At 35.9% G+C, this 21,990-nt stretch overlaps 2 protein-coding genes across 3 annotated transcripts; one reads left to right on the forward strand and one right to left on the reverse strand.

Moving 5' to 3' along the window:
- The first annotated feature begins 71 nt into the window (after positions 1-71).
- On the forward strand, positions 72-12,407 carry fam83fa (family with sequence similarity 83 member Fa). The gene is made up of 5 exons (XM_051888090.1): positions 72-869; positions 6,556-6,723; positions 9,645-9,766; positions 9,862-10,724; positions 11,510-12,407. The coding sequence occupies exons 1-5, from the start codon at positions 408-410 to the stop codon at positions 11,557-11,559; spliced, it is 1,665 nt and encodes a 554-aa protein (XP_051744050.1). The 5' UTR covers positions 72-407; the 3' UTR covers positions 11,560-12,407.
- A 1,061-nt stretch (positions 12,408-13,468) lies between these two features.
- cyth4a (cytohesin 4a) lies at positions 13,469-21,881 on the reverse strand. 2 transcript variants are annotated; one of them, XM_051887631.1, is made up of 14 exons: positions 21,613-21,881; positions 21,140-21,235; positions 20,295-20,368; positions 20,043-20,107; positions 19,196-19,262; positions 18,308-18,426; positions 18,143-18,223; positions 17,931-18,043; positions 17,164-17,312; positions 16,471-16,582; positions 16,118-16,194; positions 15,911-15,982; positions 15,448-15,602; positions 13,469-14,622 (listed from the first exon to the last, which is right to left on the reverse strand). In XM_051887631.1, the coding sequence occupies exons 2-14, from the start codon at positions 21,177-21,179 to the stop codon at positions 14,538-14,540; spliced, it is 1,209 nt and encodes a 402-aa protein (XP_051743591.1). In that variant the 5' UTR covers positions 21,180-21,235; positions 21,613-21,881; the 3' UTR covers positions 13,469-14,537. The 2 variants fall into 2 exon arrangements, with proteins under 2 accessions (XP_051743591.1, XP_051743590.1); XM_051887630.1 differs by having other exon boundaries at positions 21,140-21,200; positions 21,613-21,879.
- Between the last annotated feature and the right edge of the window lie 109 nt (positions 21,882-21,990).

Here is a 21,990-nt window from a genome sequence, read left to right on the forward strand (position 1 = left end):
TTTCTCTTTTCTGTTTCAATAAGTAAAGTTATACAGGTAAATAATAACAAATCACATTTTTTTGTTTTTTAAAGATTTTTCTTTGTGGTATTTGTATTTATTATTCAATTTCTTGGAAGTTTCATTAAGAAAGAAAGAAACGGTTGGCGTCAGTCAGGGAAACTACCGTGGCAGTTTCGTCCGTCTTTTATATTTGAAGGTAAACAAGTGTCGTCATGTCAATTCCCAAGAGCTTTCTTGCAGGTCGGCGATGCTCCGCCCACAACTCTACCGAAACCCCGCCCACCTATTCTCTATAATCTTGCTCTGAATTCACCTCAACCAACCACTCGAGCAGGTAAAGGTGGGCTGAGCGTACTACCTGGAACCAACACAGGTGAACCGTTGTTTCCGGGAGCACAGCTGCCATGGCTGAGTCTCAGCTAGTATGCATAGACGATGATCATGTTAACGTGAAAATACCGGAGTCCAAACCAGAGTTTTATTACAGCGAGGAGCAGCGGGCCGCGCTCGAGCAGCTCTTGAAGAACGGGGATGGCGCGTTTAAGATGCGTCTCAAAGAGGATAACGTTAAAGACTTTCTCTCCGCGAGGGAAATCAAATGGATGCGGGACACGTTCCATGAATATGACAGTGACTCGGACACCTGCTGCTCACGGTCGCCCCATGATACGAGTGAAGATTCAGGTGTTCACTCTACCTACTGGCCGACCATGTCTGATACGGAGATCCCTCCGCTGGACATCGGTTGGCCTAGCAACGGCCATTACAAAGGCGTAACTCGGGTGTCAGTTTACACCCACCCACCCAAAACTAACAGTCCGCATATTAAAGAGGTGGTCCGCAGACTCATTCAAGAATCTACAAAGGTAAGCGACTATGGACGTTTACCACTTATTCCTAAAAATAAACGGTTTGAAATGCATCTGTATTTGTTATGAGTAGGCTACTTTTTAAGTTATTGTTGTTATGTATTCCAATGGTAGCCTAACTAGTATGTCGTTCAGTTTCACAATTCATTAGTCACTAGTACTTGCAGTAGTGACCTATGTGTTCAATTAGTCTTCAGTAGCCTACTTAGATGCTAGTATTTATTCTTTTGCTACTAGCATTCACTATCCTAAAATTACAACAAGTATCTTGTTGTAATTTAATTTCAACTATTTGAAATGATTTGCAATTATTAAATTCAATGGTGTTCTGTGGTTCACAGGTCAACTAGGCCTATTTATTTCCTACTAGTATGCTTTTCATTTGTTGCTGGTAGTAATTCAAGTTTTACTATTAACTAGTATTACTAATACCTACTAGTTCAGTTCCAGGAGATCATATCTAGTTTTCCTAGTGCCAACTGAATAGTCACTATTATATTTTTATTTGACCTCTGTTGTGAATTCCCATTGTTAGTAAAACTAATACGTTTTTTTAAAACTATGAAGTAGCAATTCCAACCAGTTATTAAATAAGATAAAAAGCAATTAGTAATATAACTTGTGACATAAGATTATGTTATTGGTAACAACTGGGATAGATCTGTCTTAAATAGTTGATATTTACTGCAGATCCCCACACTAAAATCTAATGAATAGTTAACTTATAATAGTTAAAAATATATAGTCACTTTTAGATTCCTTTATTAAAACTATTAAGTACTAACAAATAAAGTAGTAATAAGGAAATAAGGGATTGTTAATCAGTGTCTTGTCTAAGTTTGTTTAAACATTTGTTTAAACAAGTCATATATAAGATGTTTTATTCGTATCATTCACATGATGATGATGAAGCATGTGGCCTCGTTCAGCTTTATTGTTAGTTTATATGGGGCTGTCATGAAGTAAATTGTCAGTCATGTGGTTCTATACTTTCGACTGAGCATGACCTCATATTTTAAAATAATTAGCATTTAACTCTCACCTAACTGTTTTAAAACATGCATAAAGTTGTGGGAAAATGGAATAAATAATGGAATAAAGTACAAATGTTAAGAATTAAGTTCAGCAGATTTCGTCTGTGGTGAAGAAGTCCGATTTCTTGGAAATTGATAAGGACTAGTCCCTGCGGTCAGCGTGATTTTTACCAAGTAAGACATGTTCCTGGGTCAACATATTTTGTTGATCCTGGAACAACATTTCAGTCAGAAAATGTAGCATTAACCCATAATCTCTACCCCTATACCTAACCCTACCCATAATTTATCGTGATCAGTGAGTAACACTGATGTAGAAGCACCTAACCCTGGTTTTAAACCCAGGGTTGGGGAGTAACGAAATACATAAAATACAAAATTTGAGTAACTGTATTTCATTACAGTTACATTTTAAATGGGTAGTAATCAAATTACAGTTACATCAGAAAAGTATTGTAGATTACCAAAGTGATTACTTGGAATTTTAATGTCAATAAACATTAATGTAAACTGTGACAGGCAATTAACGTAAACACCAATTGGTGATTCTCGGACTCTGACAGGTTGCAGAAGCATCCTAAGCTACGTTTCTTCTCATAAGTTTCATACCCCTTGCAGAATATGCAACATTTTAATAAATTTAAGAAAATAAGAGGGATCATAAAAATTGCATCTTATTTTTATTTAGTACTGTCCTGAATTAGCTATTTCACATAACAGATGTTTACATATACTCCACAAGATTTGCCCTACAAAAATTGCCCCGTTCAAAAATGTACATACCCTTGAATCTTAACTGTCCTGTCATTAATGATCCATGACTGTTTTCATGTTTTGCGATAGTTGTTCGTGAGTCCCTTGTAGTTCTAAAAAAGGTAATTGTGACTTTTTATATCACAATTCTGACTTTTTTTCCTTGCAATTGTACGATTTAAGCTCACAATTGCATTCAATATTGGGAGATATAAACTCACAATTGCAAGTTATAAAGTCAGAATTGCGTGATAACTTGCAATTATGACTTTTTTCTCACAATTGTGAGCTTATATCTCACAATTCTGACTTTTTTTTCTCAAAATTAAGTTTATATCTCAGAATTCCGACTTTTCTCAATATTGCAAGTTTATATTTCACAATTCTGACAAAAAAAAAAAAAAAAAAATCAGAATTGTTAGATAACTAGCAATTACCTTTTTTGTGTGTGTGTTACATAGTTATTATAGTATTCCAAAGTATTCTAGAGTATTTAGATTAAGTTACAAAACTTGGGTAATCTAACGAAATAAGGCCCAATCCCATTTCTACCCCTTCCCCTTGCCCCTACCCCTTCGTTTTGCGCGTTCACGTGAAGGGGTAGGGGTGTCTCGATTCTCTTTTGGCTGGAGTGGTAGGGGTAAGGGGAAGGGCCAGATAGCCCTTCAAACTTCGAACGAAGGGGTATGAGAAATGTCCCTGCATAACACCGACTACCATGCTGCTAAATTGCGTGTAGTGATCATGGTAGTGATATTTCCACTCAGTACCTGGCTGCCAGTTTCTCCGTAGTTTGCTAAACGCGCTATTTGAATGATGTGAACACAAACGAGTAATACAGTTAAAAGAAATATCTGGTCATCCTTCATAGCTATTTACATCTCGTATCATATGTAAACTCTTGCGTTACCACGGCAACAACTGACTCGTTTGTATTACTTTGCAAAGAGGTCCGTTATCGCAGCACGGGTTAAACAAACAGCTTGGCCCGATGGAAAAGTGGCTTCACCACTCTTGGGAAACTCGACGTTTTCGAACTGAAACCGAGCGCCGTCCAAAAAAAAAACAACGTTGGGAACGAGTAATCTGTAACGTGCTCGCGCCTGATTTCTGTTGATATGCGCACTTCTTTGCTGTTCATACTGGTTAAATGTTACAGGACACTAATGAAAGAAACTAGGTATGATGACGTGTGTAATGGTGTAGTAGTGGTGTCCCATTTCTTCGGGGAATATTTTCACCCCTACACCTTGCCACTCCGTTTCAAGGGGCAAGGGGTAGGCGAAGGGGTATAAAATAGAATTGGGATTGGGCCTAAGTTACAACTTACTTTTTAATGCATGTGTTTTGTAATCTGTAGTGAAATACATTTTAAAAGTAACCTACCCAGTCCTGTGTAAACCTAAACTTGACATAAACTGTAAACTTGTCCCTCAAATCTGATTGGTTGATTGGAATGTTGTTCCAGGATCAACAAAGATGTTGATCCAGAAACGTGTTGCATGGGGCTGTGGCTTTTTTTTTTTTTTCAGTTGAGTGCTGTTCATTTGAGAAATAGGCTAGCTCTGAGCTCTTGTTTGGAAATCACCCTGAAGGTTTGAATGACATGCAACAGAGACACCATAATTTAACTTTAAATGAAAAAAATAATGAAATAAACATTGAAATAAACTTCAAATTAAAATGTAAATAAATATATACACAGGTACAAAACTGATAATTAGCTAATAAATAAATGTGCTGAAAAAAGCTTCTACATTCATTTAATTTTATGTAAACGAATGTCAATGTTAATTTTTTTTTTTTTTTTTTTTTTGAATAATAAATTATTAAAGGAGGGGAAAAAAGATATTCTTAAGACAAATTTTCCCTGAAGACACACAAAACAGAGGTATCTTGCCATAGATCAGGTGGCATGTAAAGAAATATCTCTAACCTTTTCTATGGTATGATGCATGTCATTGTGAATGAGTTTCAGTGAAAAGGTGAACGGTGAAGTAATAATCAGTTAAGAAATCACTCCCGTATAGCCTTGGGTTTTGTCTGTAATAAGTGCCTTGTCAATCACGCTGCCCGAGGCTTTAAGTCTTACGTCTTTGCTACCGGTTTTACACAGACATGGTGTGACTTCCTTAACAGTAAGTTATAATGACAAACTTCAAGAACCAAAGCATTTCAGAGCGGCCTTCAGTCCACCTCCATGTACTGTACACTAACCCTCAATAAGTACAGCTGTAATAAAGGTTCATGGAAAATGTAAGCTCAAAAACTCTACTACATTTTATTGTAACTTGTTATAATTTAGCTGTATGTTTCCACTCACAAATGCCTTGTAAATCTGTCATACATGCCAAACACCATGAGATAACACTTAACACATCATAACAATCTTTGTACCTGAGAACTGCTGATTTTAGTGGGTCATTTTATAACAGTTAAAATGAATACAGTATAAAATGTATAGCTGGTTAACTGAGCTTGTTGGGGTATATTGTATATATAAACATTTTACGTCATGTCTGTTCTAGTTTACAATTGTGTACTTATGGTGCTTAGAGTTGTGACAAATAAAACTTATTTGTTGATGGGTTGCGGTGAAACGTATTCAAATGCACTTGTCAAATGAAGTTAATGTCATTCTGGCAGGTGCTGCCCTTGTTGTCTTTAGTTTTATAGATACAATCCTGAATAGATCAACTTTATACAACAACTGAGAATGTTTTTTTTTTCTTTTTTTTTTTTTTCTTCAAGCACAGCTTTTGTAATACTCTTGATATACAGTATAAATACAAACATTATAAGCACATTTATGTCCATAATATTTTATACACCTCACATTCTGGGTACATTTGAGTTTCTGTTCCACAATCTTTTGTTGGATGATATTTAGACATGCCTTAAAAGGTTCAGAGCCGATTGCTGACTAGCGTTTTGGTTTAGTTTCAGGAAATGTGTCAATGTTAACATTAGACTATGTCCACAGGATATTCTATTTACATATTATTCAGGTTTATCCTGATTCTTGTGCATATCTTTAATGTCATCTGAATGTCTTTGATATTAATCTGAAGCACATGGTACCTCCCCTTGAAGAACTGACAAGAAACATGAGTGTCTTAAAAATGTCTTTCCTTGAACTTTAACTTGTGCAAGATGCTTAAAAAGGTCATTAGTTCTTTGTCTGAAATGCATAGCTTACTGATAATGTAATAGGTCTGTCTTTACAGCATTTCTGAAAAAAAAAAAAAACCCCATATGCATTTTTTAATTTTAGCAAAAGAATAGAATCTGTGTTATTAAAAGTGATTTAACAGACGCGCCTGTGTTTGTTTTCTCTTTACTGCAAATTGGTTCATTCTTATTTACATAGATAGAGATTCGACATGTGAGTCAGTGGAGCTGAAGAAGGGTAAGAAAGGCCTAACCTTAAAACCCTTAGGGCTTGAAACAAGCTTTGAAATGATCCATTAAATTTAAACTTGTTTTCCACGTCATTATAAGTTTTATGCTGACCTAGTTTGCATGTTATTTGTTAAAATGCTCAGTGTGTGGTTTATATATAACGCATACAAGCCCTTTGACTCAGATTGGCTGCTTTGTTTTATGAATAGCTTGTGACAGACTCATGTTGAGTTTGGACTTTTGGTCTAAAGCCCCTGAGTATTACCTCGCCTCTAATGTGTCTGCTGGAGTGTAGCTGCTCCCTGTTTTCCCTCCACCTGCATGAGACTTCACATGTTACCTCAAGCTGAGACAAGCTACACTGCCATTGCAAAAAAGACTAGAGTCATCAAAAATGGCCAGTGTGGCTTCATACACACCTCAAAGCAGATGTCATGATAAGCTCAGTGAATAAGTTAAGCTCTAACCACGGTTTGGTTTCTCTTGGTTTTCAGTTGGTTGCAGTGGTCATGGACCTGTTGACAGACCTGCAGATCCTGCAGGATCTCTTAGATGCTGCGAGTAAGAGAGGGGTGGCTGTGTACTTGCTGCTGGAGGAGAACGGCTTGCCGCACTTCCTGGACATGAGCAGCAGGCTTCAGATTTCTACGCAGCATCTGAGGGTGAGCGAAAACAATTGACTGATTCATGTACTTTACCCCATAAATCAAAACAAGGAAAATAATCAATTTTATGCTAAGAAAAACTTTTTTGTGGCATTATTTTTGACAAGAAAGCACATTTCCCCCAAATGTTCATTACAGTAATGAAAAAAAAAGATTCTTGTTCTTCTATTCACATTACCATAATGTGAAAAAATCTGTTGTACTGGATTTAATAAAAAAATAAATTAAAAAAAATGACTGTATTATAGTAATAAGAATCCTCACTGAAAATAATGGGAATAGTAATAGTAAAATATCAGTGTGAATTATAGTAAAGCAAATATAAAATATTTTGGTCCTTAATGTAGGCATCGTTTTTTATTTTATTAATGATATTATCAATTTTATATAATATTTATATTTATTATTATCATTTTTATATCATTTTGTATAATTCACCATTCATTTTAACGTAACTATTGAGACTATGGAGTTTAAAACAATGTTATACTGAACAATTCTTATGTCAGGATCAATGTCTGTTCTTCAAACCCATTACATTTTTATTTCTTTTAAACAGTTAGTTCACCCAAAAAAGAACATTCTGTCACTAATTACACACCCTCATGTCATTCCAATCCCACAAGCCCTTCGTTCATCTTTGGAACACAAATTAAGATCTTTTTAATGAAATCTGAGAGATTTCTGTACCTCCATTGACAGCATACGCAACTACCACTTTCAAGCCCGGGAAAGATAGACATCATTAAAGTAATCCATGTCACCTAAGTGGTTTAACATTAATTTTATGAAGACATGCAAGTGCTTTGCGCAAAAAGCACAATTTACTTCTTTATTTACAAAATTTTAATCTCCAACGCGCATTCACGAGAGCACCATGACGCGTGCATGTTGTGTTGACGCCAGAGCAAGTAAATTATGCTTTTTGCACAAAGCACTCATTTGTGTTCCGAAGATGAACGACTGGCTTGTGGGATTAGAATGACATTAGGGTGAGTAATTAATGACAGAAATTTTGGGTGAACAGACCTTTTAATACAAGCCATTAGTAATCCAACATGATCCCTTTTGCCCTTTTATTCTTAACTCTGTGTGTGATCACACAATGTTAAAGAGAAGACGTGTTATCAAAACAACATAATGTTTGTATGTTAACAATAGGCAGACTTGCCTTATCAGGCTTTCCTGGAAAAGAAGTCAAACCTGAACACGTGACTTGCCATATCACACATAAATGCACATGTTAACAGATTGTCAGCTGACCTATAAGAGACCTGTGTGAACCTGAAACTCTGGATGATTCTGTAGCTGTTGCCACAGGGTTCAACTGACTTCCTGGTCTGCTGTGCACATACATAACAGCGCTGTAGAATGAAACCCAGGACTTTCCGCAAGACTGCCCCAAATACCGCCAATCTCCTTGAGATACACTGCCAACAAGCCTTATCTATGTGGATTGTTTTATATAGGACACTGGGACTTTTCATCTGACACTTTACACTGAGCAATAGAGTTGGATAATTCAGCATTGTTATTTCCTGAAAGAGGATCTGCAGATTTCAATAGAACTAAGAAAAAAGGGCAATTCGATCTCATTTAGGAGAGTTGTGGAGCACTCTCATCTCTCACGCTTCTGCTTTTTCCTTGTCCATGCCAGAATTGTACTCAAAGTCCTTTTGTAGCTACAGTATTCCTTTCTTTTGAGTCCTGAGTGTGCAAATGAAATCGCCACACCTCTGTGTGCAAGGATTTCTTTTCAATGAACCTCACACTAGCTACTTCAACTTGGATATTTGCCCAGATCAGGTGTGTTGATCTGTCACCACAAGACTTCCCACTTTATATCAAGAGTAAAGGCCCATTCACACCAAGAACAATAACTATAAAGATAGCTATAAGGATAACTGTATTGGTGTCCACACCAACGGGCGATAACATTCTGTTTATTATAAGTGCAAGCTGCAGTTTTGTTGTCTGCTGCTTTAAATGCTCGAGCTCTTAAAAGTCGGTGCATTTCATGGGCATTTCATGGTGTTTTTATCAGTCATCAGCTAAAAAAAAAACATTCTGAAAGTGATTTGTCAATATTATTATTGCTGGGTTGTGGATTTCACTATTCTCATAGAATTAGAACAATTATTAAAACTATAGTTATATAGGTATAATCTTTGGTGTGTGTGAAACTGTGAACGGGCCTTAAGTTCCATTTAATGACCTTTTTATGGTACATTTATATTTTTGAATGAAGCAATTTTTTTTTTTTTTTTTTTTTGGAGTTAATTTTTTTTTTAGTTTTAGTTAAGTACAATTTGCACAATGTGACACCAATGAGATTTTGGGTAAAAGTTCAAGCAGACTCTGTGTTTTGTACTGTATGCCAGACAGTATGATACACATCTTAGGTAAGACTTTAATCACAATTGACTGGGCATTTAACTGGTCAATGTCTGTTTTAACATCCTCTTTTACACGTATAATTGAAATGATACCGCAAGAGGCTAGCTCTTGAGATAAAGTTTCTGTTAAGAAAAACTAGCTTGTGAGTCTAGAGTCAGTTGTGACTGGACAAGAGAGGGATTTCTTCATTCTTCACACTGAACCTGTTGTAATTTTGACAATAACTTGACTGGAATGCTAAATATTGATATTTTTTAGTTAAACGTTTCTATCACTGGCACCAATGTCATGCGTTGATGTGCTAATTTTGGTTTTACGTTATTATTTCACTAGACCAAAAATTTTAAATACGGTCACGTTTTTCTGAAGCATAAGATTGTTCTCATGTTATCCAAGACTGCCAATTTTTCCACTGTGAAAAAAGAAATAATTTACAGTTACAGAGTTGTGTGGCAAAACCGTGGCAAAATGATGCAGTGATCATCCGTCGTTAATTATTATTTTCTCTCTTGCTCTTTCAGAACCTGCGGGTGCGAACTGTGAGGGGCTCTGGCATGCCGCTGTCCTTTGGTCGTCTGCCAGGATCGCTGTGCTCAAAATATATGTTGGTAGATGGAGAGAAAGTGATGTTTGGATCCTATAGGTTAGTGTGTAGTGTAGACCAAACAGTACAATATGCTGTGTGCGTTTGTTCACTCTTTCATCATTACATTTGCTTTACTCTTCCCATCTTCATAGCTTTACGTGGAGTTCCTCTAGGATGAACCGGAACACAATTTCTGTGATGTCTGGACAAGTTGTTGACTTCTTCGACAACGACTTCAGAGAGCTGTATGCCGTATCTGATACAGTGGACCTGTACCATGAGTTTCACATCAGCAAGCCGGCCCTGGCAGTTCCTGTGCTGAAAACACCCGCGGAACCCAAAAAACTCACAGTTCCCGTATCCACGTCGCGCTTCCAGATCTCTGTAGAGGACAACAAACAGGCGAACCTAAAGGTGCCTGCACATAAATACCACAACCCTAAGTACTCTTTAGTCGTTGGCAACAGTCTAGGTGTAACAGGCTCCCTGCAGGATCTTTCTAAGCTGAGGGACTATGTTGACCATGCCTCTGTGAATAACATGGAAAAATTAATCTACACTAATGGGGACAGTGTACGTCCACAATCACCTACATCCCCAGATGGGACAGAGGACGGTAAGGGTGATGGGAAGAAGTCCTCGCTGTTTGGTTCTAAAAAGCAGCGCTCTTCCTTCCGCAATTTCTTGAAAGGCAGAGCAAACAACCAGACTACAGATGCTCTCTCTAAAACAACCCATCAAAATACAGAAACAAAGCAGATCAATCATAAAGACACCAAGCTTACCAACAATTCCAAGGAAGCATCTTGGTTGGCCAGTCATATTAAGGAGCAAGAAGATGCATCCAAAAACATTTCTCCCACTACTCGCAAGATCTCAGAGACTGAAAGCACTGATGAAATTGAGGACACCTTTGAGATCATAAACCCACCACAGGTGAAGTTTAAACTCAAAAAGAACAAAATGGGTCCAAGGAGTGTTTCTCTTCAGACTATTGCCACAGATGGCGAGGATGGTACGTATCCGGACTACAGTCCAGTACAGTATTTTCAAATGATGCAATATTTTCATTAAGGGCTGCACAATTTGGAGAAAAATCGAATTATGATTTTCTGTTTAAAATTGCAAATTTAATATGCGATTTAAAAAAAAAAAAATCCAGGTTTGTTGTGCTTGTTTTGTAGGGCTCCACAATTTGGCCAAAAACTTGGCAATTTATGTATCAGTATGACAATAAAATAATACTAATAATACAACTAATAAAAATGTATTTTTATTATTACTGAATAAAAATGACTAAATAAAACAAAACAAGAAATATTACTATTGTAATAGTAATTAGTATTTAAGAAAAATAATAATATAATAATAATTTTACAAATTTATTTTACATTACAACTGCAAAATTGCAATATTAATATTTTGGCTTTCTTAATTCTTAATTTTTAAGCGTTAAACCATTTGACCACATTTTGACAGAAAACTGCAGGGAGCCCTTAAAGATTCTTTTTTTGAAGATTTTTGGCACATGTGGTGTTGCTGAAAGTGACCCAAACTCAGACAAAATGAATGCTGAGATGGAGTTTGTGTGGGGTAACATTTATTGTAAACTAATGAACTATTGAGCTGCTCACTTGAAAGAACAGTGCAGACCTTCACTCTGAAACAAGCAGCCAAATCTTTAATTAAAGGGATAGTTCACCCAAAAATTTAAATTCTGTCATCATTTACTCACCCTCAAGTTGCGCAGCCCTATGTTATTTTATTCGAAAAAAACTAACTTCTTTTGTTTTTTTTCAGGCCTGAGAGGGCGGAGGCGTACCCAGAAGAAGGCCTGTATTCAGTCCTGAGATATCCCTGTTAGAGGAATCAAGAACTTGTGCTTACAAATCAGGACCTTGGATTCTAGGACAGGTTTCAATGAGAATATACTAATGTATATGCTTTAAAAAAAAAAAAAAAAAAAAAAAAAAATTGCTTCATTATGTTCAGTTTGGACAAGATGTGTGTAGTGATTCTCCCTACAATTATATTGATTCAGCTGTTAGCTGAAAATGTAAGTATTGGTGCTGTATTTTTAGAAGGATGTGAGGTTGTTTGAACAGCTTCCAAAATGCTGCTGACACTGCAAGGAGTTGGAGTCAGGAAAAAATGACTGAAAGGACTCAGACAAATGTGTGCAGCCTGGGATCATGTGACCTGCCGGTTACAGAGCTCATAGTTGGACTGCAGAGAGCTTTGAATTGAAGTGTCTAAAAATGTAGAATGTTACAATTTTCCTGTTCAGCAGATCTCTGCCCTACATTATCCCTGTTCCAATCCGTTCTACTTACCCAGTCCTTGAGCCTGTGGCTCCCTCAGAGTCATAGAGGAAGGAGGGAAAAGGTCCATAGCAAAGCTGACAGATGCCTGATGAAAACATGCCTGATCAGATACCATTAAAGGTGCGGTCACATTTACTGTTTGTTGCTCAGCAAAATTTCACAGGCAAAATCCAGTCTAAATAGCAATCTGTATGTTTGGAAGTGTTTCACGAGGGGGAAAAACTGGACCTTCTTTTTTTTTTTTTTTTTTCAAAATTTTGCTAATGTGACCACGTTCTGTGTGAAACTAAGCCTCTTGGAAACAAATAGAAAATGACGCAAAAGATTTTTCGATCATGAGTGCCAATAAATAAATGGCTGTGGCCTTAAATAAATTGATTCTTTGTATTTATTTTTCATTTAACTTCAAAAGATGTAATCTTGCACTGTGGAAAACTGCCTGGAAGAAAACACAAGCAGCCTAATTTTAAAATGTGAGTTTAATCAGATTTAACTGTGAAGTGGCTAACAGCTACTTTTACACAAATTATTAGTTTTTATTATTAATTAAAATATTTTATATATATATATATATATATATACATATATGTATATACAGTAGTCAACATTTGAAGTGGATCAAAACCTTTCATCAAAGTTGTCCTAAAACCTTCTTAGGACAACTTTTATTAACTTTTTTGATGCACTTAAAATGTTGACTACTATATTAAAAAATGATGTGAGTGGTCCATTTTGAGTTAACGGAGAATTTTGAATTGACAGCATTGAATTGTGGCTTTATAAGACAATATGAAAGAGCAAAAACAGAACTGTGTCATTGTGCATATGGTGACGTCCACATTACTTGAGCTGACCATGCTGACATCGTCAGAGAAACGTCAACAGGTTGGTTAGACTAACATGGGTGTAACATTTGCCTTAGCTTGTTTGTTAAGAGTATTATGATGTGCGCTGCTAAAACGTACATTACACCAAGCACTTTCATGGATAACAAGTATAAAAAACGACATATACATACTTTTCTTTCTTTTTTATACTTCAGCCAGACTCTTCAGTCTACAAAGGTCACCAAATAGTAGTGCTCAACTGCTGAGTTGGCACTTTTTGTAAAGTACTTATGACCAGTTAGAAGAGTGAATTGTTAATATTGCAAGGGAAGGAGAGGGCTGAAAAGATGAGCGATTGACACAGAGATGAAGGAAATGATACACAGGAAGAGGGGAGTGTGCTCTTGTAGACCACAAGTGCAATATAGATGTAGCAAAGGAAGCAACTGTGTAGCCCATGAGAGTTCAGAATCAGATGTTTTTTTTTTTTTTTTTTCAGTAGACGAACTAGATTGTAATTTTTAAAATGTTTTAGAAACATTCTCTCATGTTCCATCTAAATATACACATGTATATTCATGTGTACTGTATATATAGTTTGTACAGAATTCAATTCAATGCACGTTTATTTGTATAGCTGTGTTACAATACATAATGTTTCAAGTCAGCTTTACAGAAAAGTATGTTTAACATGACAATCCAGAAGTCAAGAGGGAAGAAACAGTGAAGTACTTGCATATCATGTTAATATAACTGGAAAAAAGTATATTTACACATTTACACACACACACACGCATATAAACGCTACAGGAATTGATCAACACTGCCCTCTGCTGGACAAAAGAGGCTTGTTCGGTAAAGACTTTTAATTAGATCAGCCTAGTACAGTCATTGTATTTTAATAACATGGTTTTAATGTATTTATAAGTTTGTTTAGTAGTTCTCTGTAATTACATAAGCTTATAATCGAATAATGATACATTCATTAAATAAATCATTTATTATGTACAGAATATGGACAATTTCTATCTGATGACAATTAATGCTAACTGGCACTGCAATATTTACAAGATAGACATATTGATTAGATTAAAAAAAAAAACTATAATTATAATATTATAAATGTTTTAGTCAAATGGAAAAATACACAGGAAAAGAAATAGCCAAATAGTGATTTAAAACAAACACCCTGTTAAATGTAGCTTAATTTAAAGGTTTTTCATTGAAAATAAAATTCAAACACGACTAGAAAAATCCTACAGTTACCAGGTGACACTATACAAACTTTTTCAAGTTCAGAGTTACGGCTTTTTTTTTTTCTTTTTTTTTCTTTTTTAAACAATATTTTACAAATAAAAGAAACTGCAATCTTTCCAAGGCTAACTATTCACTGTAACATTTCTCGTAAGCTTTAAATAATTAAATAGGAAAATTTTTTGACAAAACTCCTGACCACAACACCACTGTGTGAATGAACCCAGAGGCTGCACACATTGCAGCGGTGACCTCTGCGTGGTGAGAGGGAGGCCTGAGAATTAGCACCCTGAGAACCTCATTCATCATTTCCAGCTCACTCAGTCAGTCCCATTGGCTACTGTTGGTACTTCAGTCTGTGTGCAACTGTTCAGAAAGATCAGATCTCGTCAGTTCATTAATCTGTCAGCTGTTTAATCAGCTTCAGTCGTGTTGTTCGGTGTGGCTGATGATCTTCTTCTTGCGTGCAGACACCAGGTCATAGAAAGGGTCTTTTGTGATACAAGCTCTAAGAACAGAGAGGAAACAGTTAGACTCAGAGACGTTTTTTTTTTTTTCTCAGTTCCTCTGTCAATGCTAACTGTAAATGCTTTTTTAATTATTTTATTGTTAATGTATGACTAAGTGTGTGCACATTTCTTAACATACTTGACTTCCTCTTTCCCATGATTTACAACAACACACTGCTGCACTCATGAGAAGTTATTTGTTCATACAAATCTTGATAAAATGCGATCGCTTGTTCAGTATCTACTTCATATTCGTCTCTCACAATACTTTTAATGTATACCTTTATTTTCATTTTAATTAATGAATTTTTCGTCAATCTTTAGTTATATTATTTTTTTATGTAGAACACTTTAAATTACCATAAATTACTGTATGAAATGTGCTTTATAAATAAACTTGCCTACATTGGTTCCTATAATAATGATGTAATTGTGTAAAAACAGAACAGAAAACTGCAAATTTTGCCAAACGGTCTAAAACCATTGACTCGTTCACTCTTTCGCTATTCACTACTTAGTGAATGTCGCATTATATGAGGAAAGAGACACCATTTCAGAAAGTATTGCACTTTGTTTGATGTTACATGAGTACGATCCTAAATTATGAGAAAAATGACTTGGAATCCTACTTGAAATCAGGCAAACAGACATATTCCAGCAAAACTGGATTTCAAATCTCATGTCGATGTGGTTTGAATTACATTTGTAAACACTGGATGTCTCATCTGGGGTTGTGTGCCATTCGGAAATTGTTAATGTTTATTGTATCTGTTTATTTTTAATTGTTCATTTGAGTCAATCCATCATACTGTGCTGTCTGGTACCTGATGGACTGGATCCAGTCTGCACGTTCCTCTTCAGAAGCAGCGCTGAGTCTGTAGGAGTGATGTTTGCCCATCACAACTCTCCCATCTGTCTCTGTTTTACATGCCTTTATCGTTTCTCCTTTACGATGAGGGCTAAACAGCTCCAAACAGAACTGAATGCACACATTTCAAAAGAGGAAATGCATATGCTGTCATTTTCAAAAGGTTACATTCCATGGTTACAAGAGCATGTCATATCGCAAACATTTAAATGTCTCTTGGTTTTACGACATGCTGACTCAGAAAGAAAAACAGAAATAAGGATCTAGGTAGAGATTGATTATAGCAAGAGGTACAGTTATCACTCAGTGACTAAAAGAACCATAAAACAGCAGGTGTAATAGGGCCTATAGTGAAACACACTATCTGCTAGATCAGTGATAATAGATGAGGTGGAATGTAAATAACATTGGAAAAGTACCTGTTTGTGTGCGTCCTCCACCTCTTTAACACATAAGTTCTCTAGGGGAATGATTCCTTTTGGTTCTTGGTCCTAGGGAGGGAAAGATCGCCTTTTTTAATGACTCAAATATTCTTATTCAAATTAGAAAAACAAACAAACTCAATCAAACATTTAATGTGTTTTATATCAGCGAGCTTGACATTTTTGTAAAGGTAGAGTACTTACAGTGGTATATTGGAAATAATAGAGGCAGCTATCAGTCAAAATGAACCACCTCCTCTTCCAGGTCTTTATTCTGCCACCTATGGATTAACCAGAATTGTTACTAATATTCGGAAATACCAAGATGATCAGAAAGAACTGTTGGTTTCCTGTCCTCTAATCTGATTGGCCGAGCTGCACTGGGCTGTTTCACAGCTTGTAATGCCGCTTGATCAAACAAATTATAGGAACTAATAATGATGTAAAATGCTTAACTGCAATGCAACCAGAGGTTTATTATAATAGGAATGAAGCTGCCATGTGATGATTTTATTAACTATATTATATAAGTATTAGCTGTACGAAGAGTAACAAACCTTCTTTTAGAAGCCAGCCCTCTCGATCCGGATTAAAGAAGGTGTGAGTGAGATCATTGCCGTCATCTTCTGGGATCTTAAAGGGTTCGTTCTTAATGCTCTCATAAAGTTTCTACAGAATAAAGAGAAATTATCAACACTTGATCATTACAAAATCATGACATCAACAGTGGATTATAAAAATATACACAAAACTAATTTTCCTTTGAAATAAAAAAACTAATAATAATAATATAATTAATGACATTTCTAACTACGTTTACATTTATGCATTTAGCAGATGCTTTTATCCAAGCAAGGCGACTTACAAAAGAACTGTAGTACTGTAGTACTCTTACGATTATCAAAGCTGCATTTATTTGATTAAAAAATAATAACAATAATATAGTTAAATATTATTACAATTTAAAATAACTGTTTTCTATTTTAACATCTTAAAATCTAATTTCTTAACATCTTTTGCTGCTAAAAAATAGCATTTATGTGAAATAGAAATCTTTTGTAACATTATAAATGTCTTTACTGTCTCTTTTGATCAATTTAACGCATCCTTGCTAAATAAAAGTATTGTTTTTCTTTAAAAAATAAATAAATAAATGGTAGTGTATCTGAATGAAAAATCCTTAGATTATAAAATACTGTAGATGTGAGTGTTTGGTCTGGTAAAGCTGTGATTGGAGGGACCTCTCTCACCTCGAGTAGTTCATTGGGAAGATCTCCTCCATTGTTGATTCCTCTGTTCATGCTGATGAATCGTTCTAGTGTGGTCTTGTCTTTCACATTTGGGTTGTGCAAACTTGTGTTGAGCATGATGATAGCGAAGGAAAGGATGTAACAGGTGTCTGCAACACAAAAGAAAACACACATATATTAGTGTTTTCAAATGCCTACATGAAAGTAGTCTATAGCAGTGGTTCTCAACTAGTTTTACTTCAGGACCCAGATTACTGTCCTCCCCCTTTTTGAGCAGTAGATCTAAGCTTAAATGGATGTAATTCATAGAGGCGTAAATTTACTGTAAAGTAAATGTACTGAACTAAACATTTTTCCTTTATACAAAATATACATTTTACTAAATAATTTACACTCTAATAATGCAAGAAAATCAAAGCCATATGTCTATTCAAATTTTGAAGTTGATCCAATTTTCACAGAATGAATTTTGAGTGTTTATGCTTTCAAATGATACATATTATTTGATGATTACTAAAATATGTGATAGGAAAAAATAAAAAAGCAATGCCAAGTCCCCCTAGTGGGACACTTCCAGTTATCAGGCTATAGTCAAACGCTGAAATGTATTAATATTACCATGAACAACATAAGCCAAACAGTATACTATATTATTAACAATAAGGAAAAAGGGCATTTTGGTTTCTAAATGTCTCTTGAACTTTGATGTTTTCATTCTCTTGGTAGTCAAACATGATACCTATCCTCTAAATGCAGTGGCAAACTACCTGTGGACTGAAAAACCCCAGCGTTACAGGTGCAGTAGCGCAGGGCAAAGGCCTCCATCATGCGGTCGATCTTCTGAGCCTCACCAGGTAGACGGAAACTCCACAAGAACTGCCTATGTCCACAATCAAACAATCACAGATTCCTTCAAATTAGTATTTGAACATGTTATAACGATATAAAGAAATGAAACAAGATGAGGACCTCCTCTCACCTCAAAGCCTGAACTAGATTAAGGTTTGAGAACTCATGAAGGTGAACAAAAGCCTGCAAGATCTGAAGGTGGATCTCCTCCCTGTGGATACAAGAAAGAAATATTTGTTTCTCTATATCAGAGCCACAAGCAGCATTCGCCACAAAAATATCACCATCATCATACCTTTCTCCTAAGAAATTGCCAATAGCTGTTTTATTGAGGCCTTCTTCTTTGTAGAGGAACTCCGCCACAGCCTCTGGTTTCCACTCCAACAGGTCATTATCCACCAGGTACTGGATACCCTGAAAATAACACACAGTTAACCTCAATGAAATAATGCCAGTTTTAAACCACAGACCACTGGCATCTCTGTTACCAAACATTCATTAAGAAACAGGATACAAGATACAGATTGTGACGCATGATTAGCTATTGGCCTAATTATTATCCTCCCACTACTTATTCACAGCAGCACTATCTTTGATTTTTAACGGGAATGAAAGCACTGAATCTCTTTAGTGGGTTGTACTATTATTTAATGTGTTTTTGGATTTTTCTGCTGATGAAACACTGCAAGAATATCTTTCCAAGAAATTTCAGTAGACAAAGAACTGTGGAAAATTATAAGTGATCTAGGTGCTTCATACAGCTTTTTACAGCGGATGCCATTGAAAACACAGTAAGTTCATCCCTCACAGCCTTGCTTTCATACCTGTCATGGCACTGCTCTGAATAGGTACATCAGTTGCATCACTCAATCTTTTATTGGTGAGATCTTTCATATGTAGGTTTCATATGATTGGAGGGGATGCTTTTGTGAAACACAATCAAAACTGGTCGTTGTTTTTAACACACTGACCATGTATACCGAGCTACTTGGAAAATGCAGTGTGGCTTCAGCTCACTTATTCTACAGAAAACACAGGATGTGGTTCTATCTCTCTTTCTCTGTCTCTCTCCACCCCCTCTTCCTCTAACCTAGTTTAGCTAAATCTCCTTGTAGATGTGAAGCTGTTAACACCCTACATGCATCACACTTTTGCGCTGCATGCAAACTCAAATGATTCATACCTTTTTTGGGTCCATGTTAAACTTCTTTTTTCCACACTGGATTCTCTTGTTCTTCATAACATTTTTACTAGAGGAGAATGAAAAAAATTGACGTTATTGTGACAAAAATGAAATACATTCTCGGTTCCACAAAATATTTCCAGCTTAGTTGACGACAATAGAGTGTTGATTCAGCTAAATCATGGTGTGAGTGTATAGTGGTCGATGCGTATAACCTGTCTAACATTTTCTGTGGCTTAGCCTGTCCACACATAAAGTTAGCAACGTCAAAAGCTCTTCTCGTAAAATTGATACCAAGAAACAGGAAACAGATACCCACGCTCATTGATGGTGTTTCGTGATGTGCAATAAACTGAACCTGCAAATGTTAACTGTACATTCATGGTAGAATTCAATTCAAGGAAGATTCTGGAAACACACTGGTGTATTCTCAAACTTAAAGACTCAATGCACCTTTTCCTGACTAGTGACTATGAAACGCACATTGCAAGGTTAAGTTTGAGGCCTGAATTTATTGATCACATGAGTTACATGCTTGGCTAGGAATCAGCTTGTGCTCAGTTTTAGGAGACATTTAGATGTACATGGATTCAGACTGCTATGAGAAAAGACGGGGCTTCATTTTATTAGACAGTATAACTTTAATCTAAACAACACCATAAACCCAAGTGATATATTTGTGCATTACGAAAGTGGATATGAAAATGGCCACAATGATTCAATGCTGTCATGAAGAACAATGAGAAAGAAACTACACAGCAAAAATATTATGTAGCAAACGCCCAAATCGATTTTTGTTCCAGTTGCTATGGTACCTCAGAGCTGAGTGATAGCGGTGAATACTCACTTCTCATCATCGGCCTCCATCGTTTGAATTTCTGTCATCATGTTTTCGATCTCCAGCCTGAGTTTCTGCAAGAGCGAAGACATTGATCAGCTAAAGCTATGTCTGCACATGATGACATATAGCTCACAAATACTTCATCTTTTTATTCACAAAGTTTTGCATGAGATTTTTCTTTAGCACAAAATTGTATGTATTTGCCTATGACACTATGAATAATCATGATATGCAGAAAGAGACTATAAAGCCAAATACCTGAATGTCATCTAGAATCAAATGCTTATGGACGTCAGACTGCTTCTTGTCATTTGTATTGAAAGCTAAAGGTGCTGAAGATGACAAGAGAGCAGGAAAAGATCAACAGTTAGCAACAGTCTCACATCAGATCCCTGATTTCACACTCATGCAGAAGAGGAATTGCACAGAAAGAAAACCCTGAAGTGGAAACATTTCTTAGCTAAATTTAACACTGCTACTTTTGTTTTGGAGAACTGCCCCACATAGGATGTATTCTGGTCTGTTACTGGTTGCATTTACACAACACTGACATTTCTGTGGATGACATCACACAAAATATTTATAATAAATATTTGCTACAGTGACTTTGCTCTGCTGTGGAACAGTATATGATATTGTTGTATGATTAATATGCCCCGTGGAACAGTATACATTATTATTGTATCATTAAGTCATTTTTAAGTAAGTCAAATTTCCCTTGAAACCACACAATCACAAGATTAAACATAAATAGCAAGCATTGCAAAAGCAAGTAAAATAATACGTAATATAATAAAAATGAATAAAAAGTGGAAAACAAAGAAAATAAAACCAAACAAAACAGATGTATTGTTGCTCTCTTCAAGTAATACATACACAGGATGCTATTGAGAATCCTTAGATCCTTCAACGTTATGTCCTTCTGCTGTTGCTTTAATATCACACAAATACTGTAGGCCTTTACAAAATGTCCAATGATCAAGTTTATATGAAGGTGATATCCCACTACAGTTGCACTGGAGCATTTTGCCTGAACAGCCCCTAATTCACAGAACTTGCACAGCAGTCTCAGACCTTAAGAAAATGATAAAAGAAGAACATACCTTTCCCCCAGAGGAAGCTGTCCTTTCTTTGGGTTCCCATGTTGGTTGTGCTGCAGGGGGACTGCAGGGAAACAGGAAGATCAGATAGATTGCATACTAAGAGAAATGTTATAAATGTGCTGCAGTTACTATATTAGACAAAAGACTGTATTAAAATAACGAAAAGTCTTATGATAATGTCTTGACGATGCCAGCTTTTCAGCTTACATATAATATTATTAATCAATTGATAATGTTATAATAGCCTATTCATCCCAGCAACAACCTAACTGTCGAAAAAATCGGGGGGAAAAGACATACATATCATAACACACCTCTTAAAAACGATTAGTAAAATAGGTGAGATGTTATGGAGGTATGAGGATGTAAAACTTCTTTCTAGCACTACTAAGGAAATCAATTACAAAGTAAAGATTAAAATGGAGGTAAAACAAAGTTTTGTCAAAAGCAAGAAAAGTGGTGAAAACGCATACCTTCATATGTGTAACTCAGTGTGCAAGTAGCCTACTCGCTGTCGTACAGTACGAATGTAAACGTCAAATGCGCTTTAATTGATGAACAAGCGCCGAGTTCCTGCGCGAGGAGGGTGATGTCACGACCATGAATGACAGCCGAGCTCTTAGTTCCTCAGCATTTCCTCAACATGTCACAATTTTTCTTTCTTGAATAAGATTTTTTTTATTTTTTTTATCACATTTCAATTCAGAGAATCCACTGACAGATAACATGACACTTCTCAATACAACCTTTTCCAAAATTGGAAAAAAAAAAAAGTAAAATAATAATAGGCTAAATTAAATTTATTAAATAATAATAAATTGCAAATAATCAATAAACTACTCTATTTCAAA

The sequence above is a fragment of the Ctenopharyngodon idella genome, chromosome 3, assembly GCF_019924925.1.
Source record: "Ctenopharyngodon idella isolate HZGC_01 chromosome 3, HZGC01, whole genome shotgun sequence".
Taxonomy (NCBI): domain Eukaryota; kingdom Metazoa; phylum Chordata; class Actinopteri; order Cypriniformes; family Xenocyprididae; genus Ctenopharyngodon; species Ctenopharyngodon idella.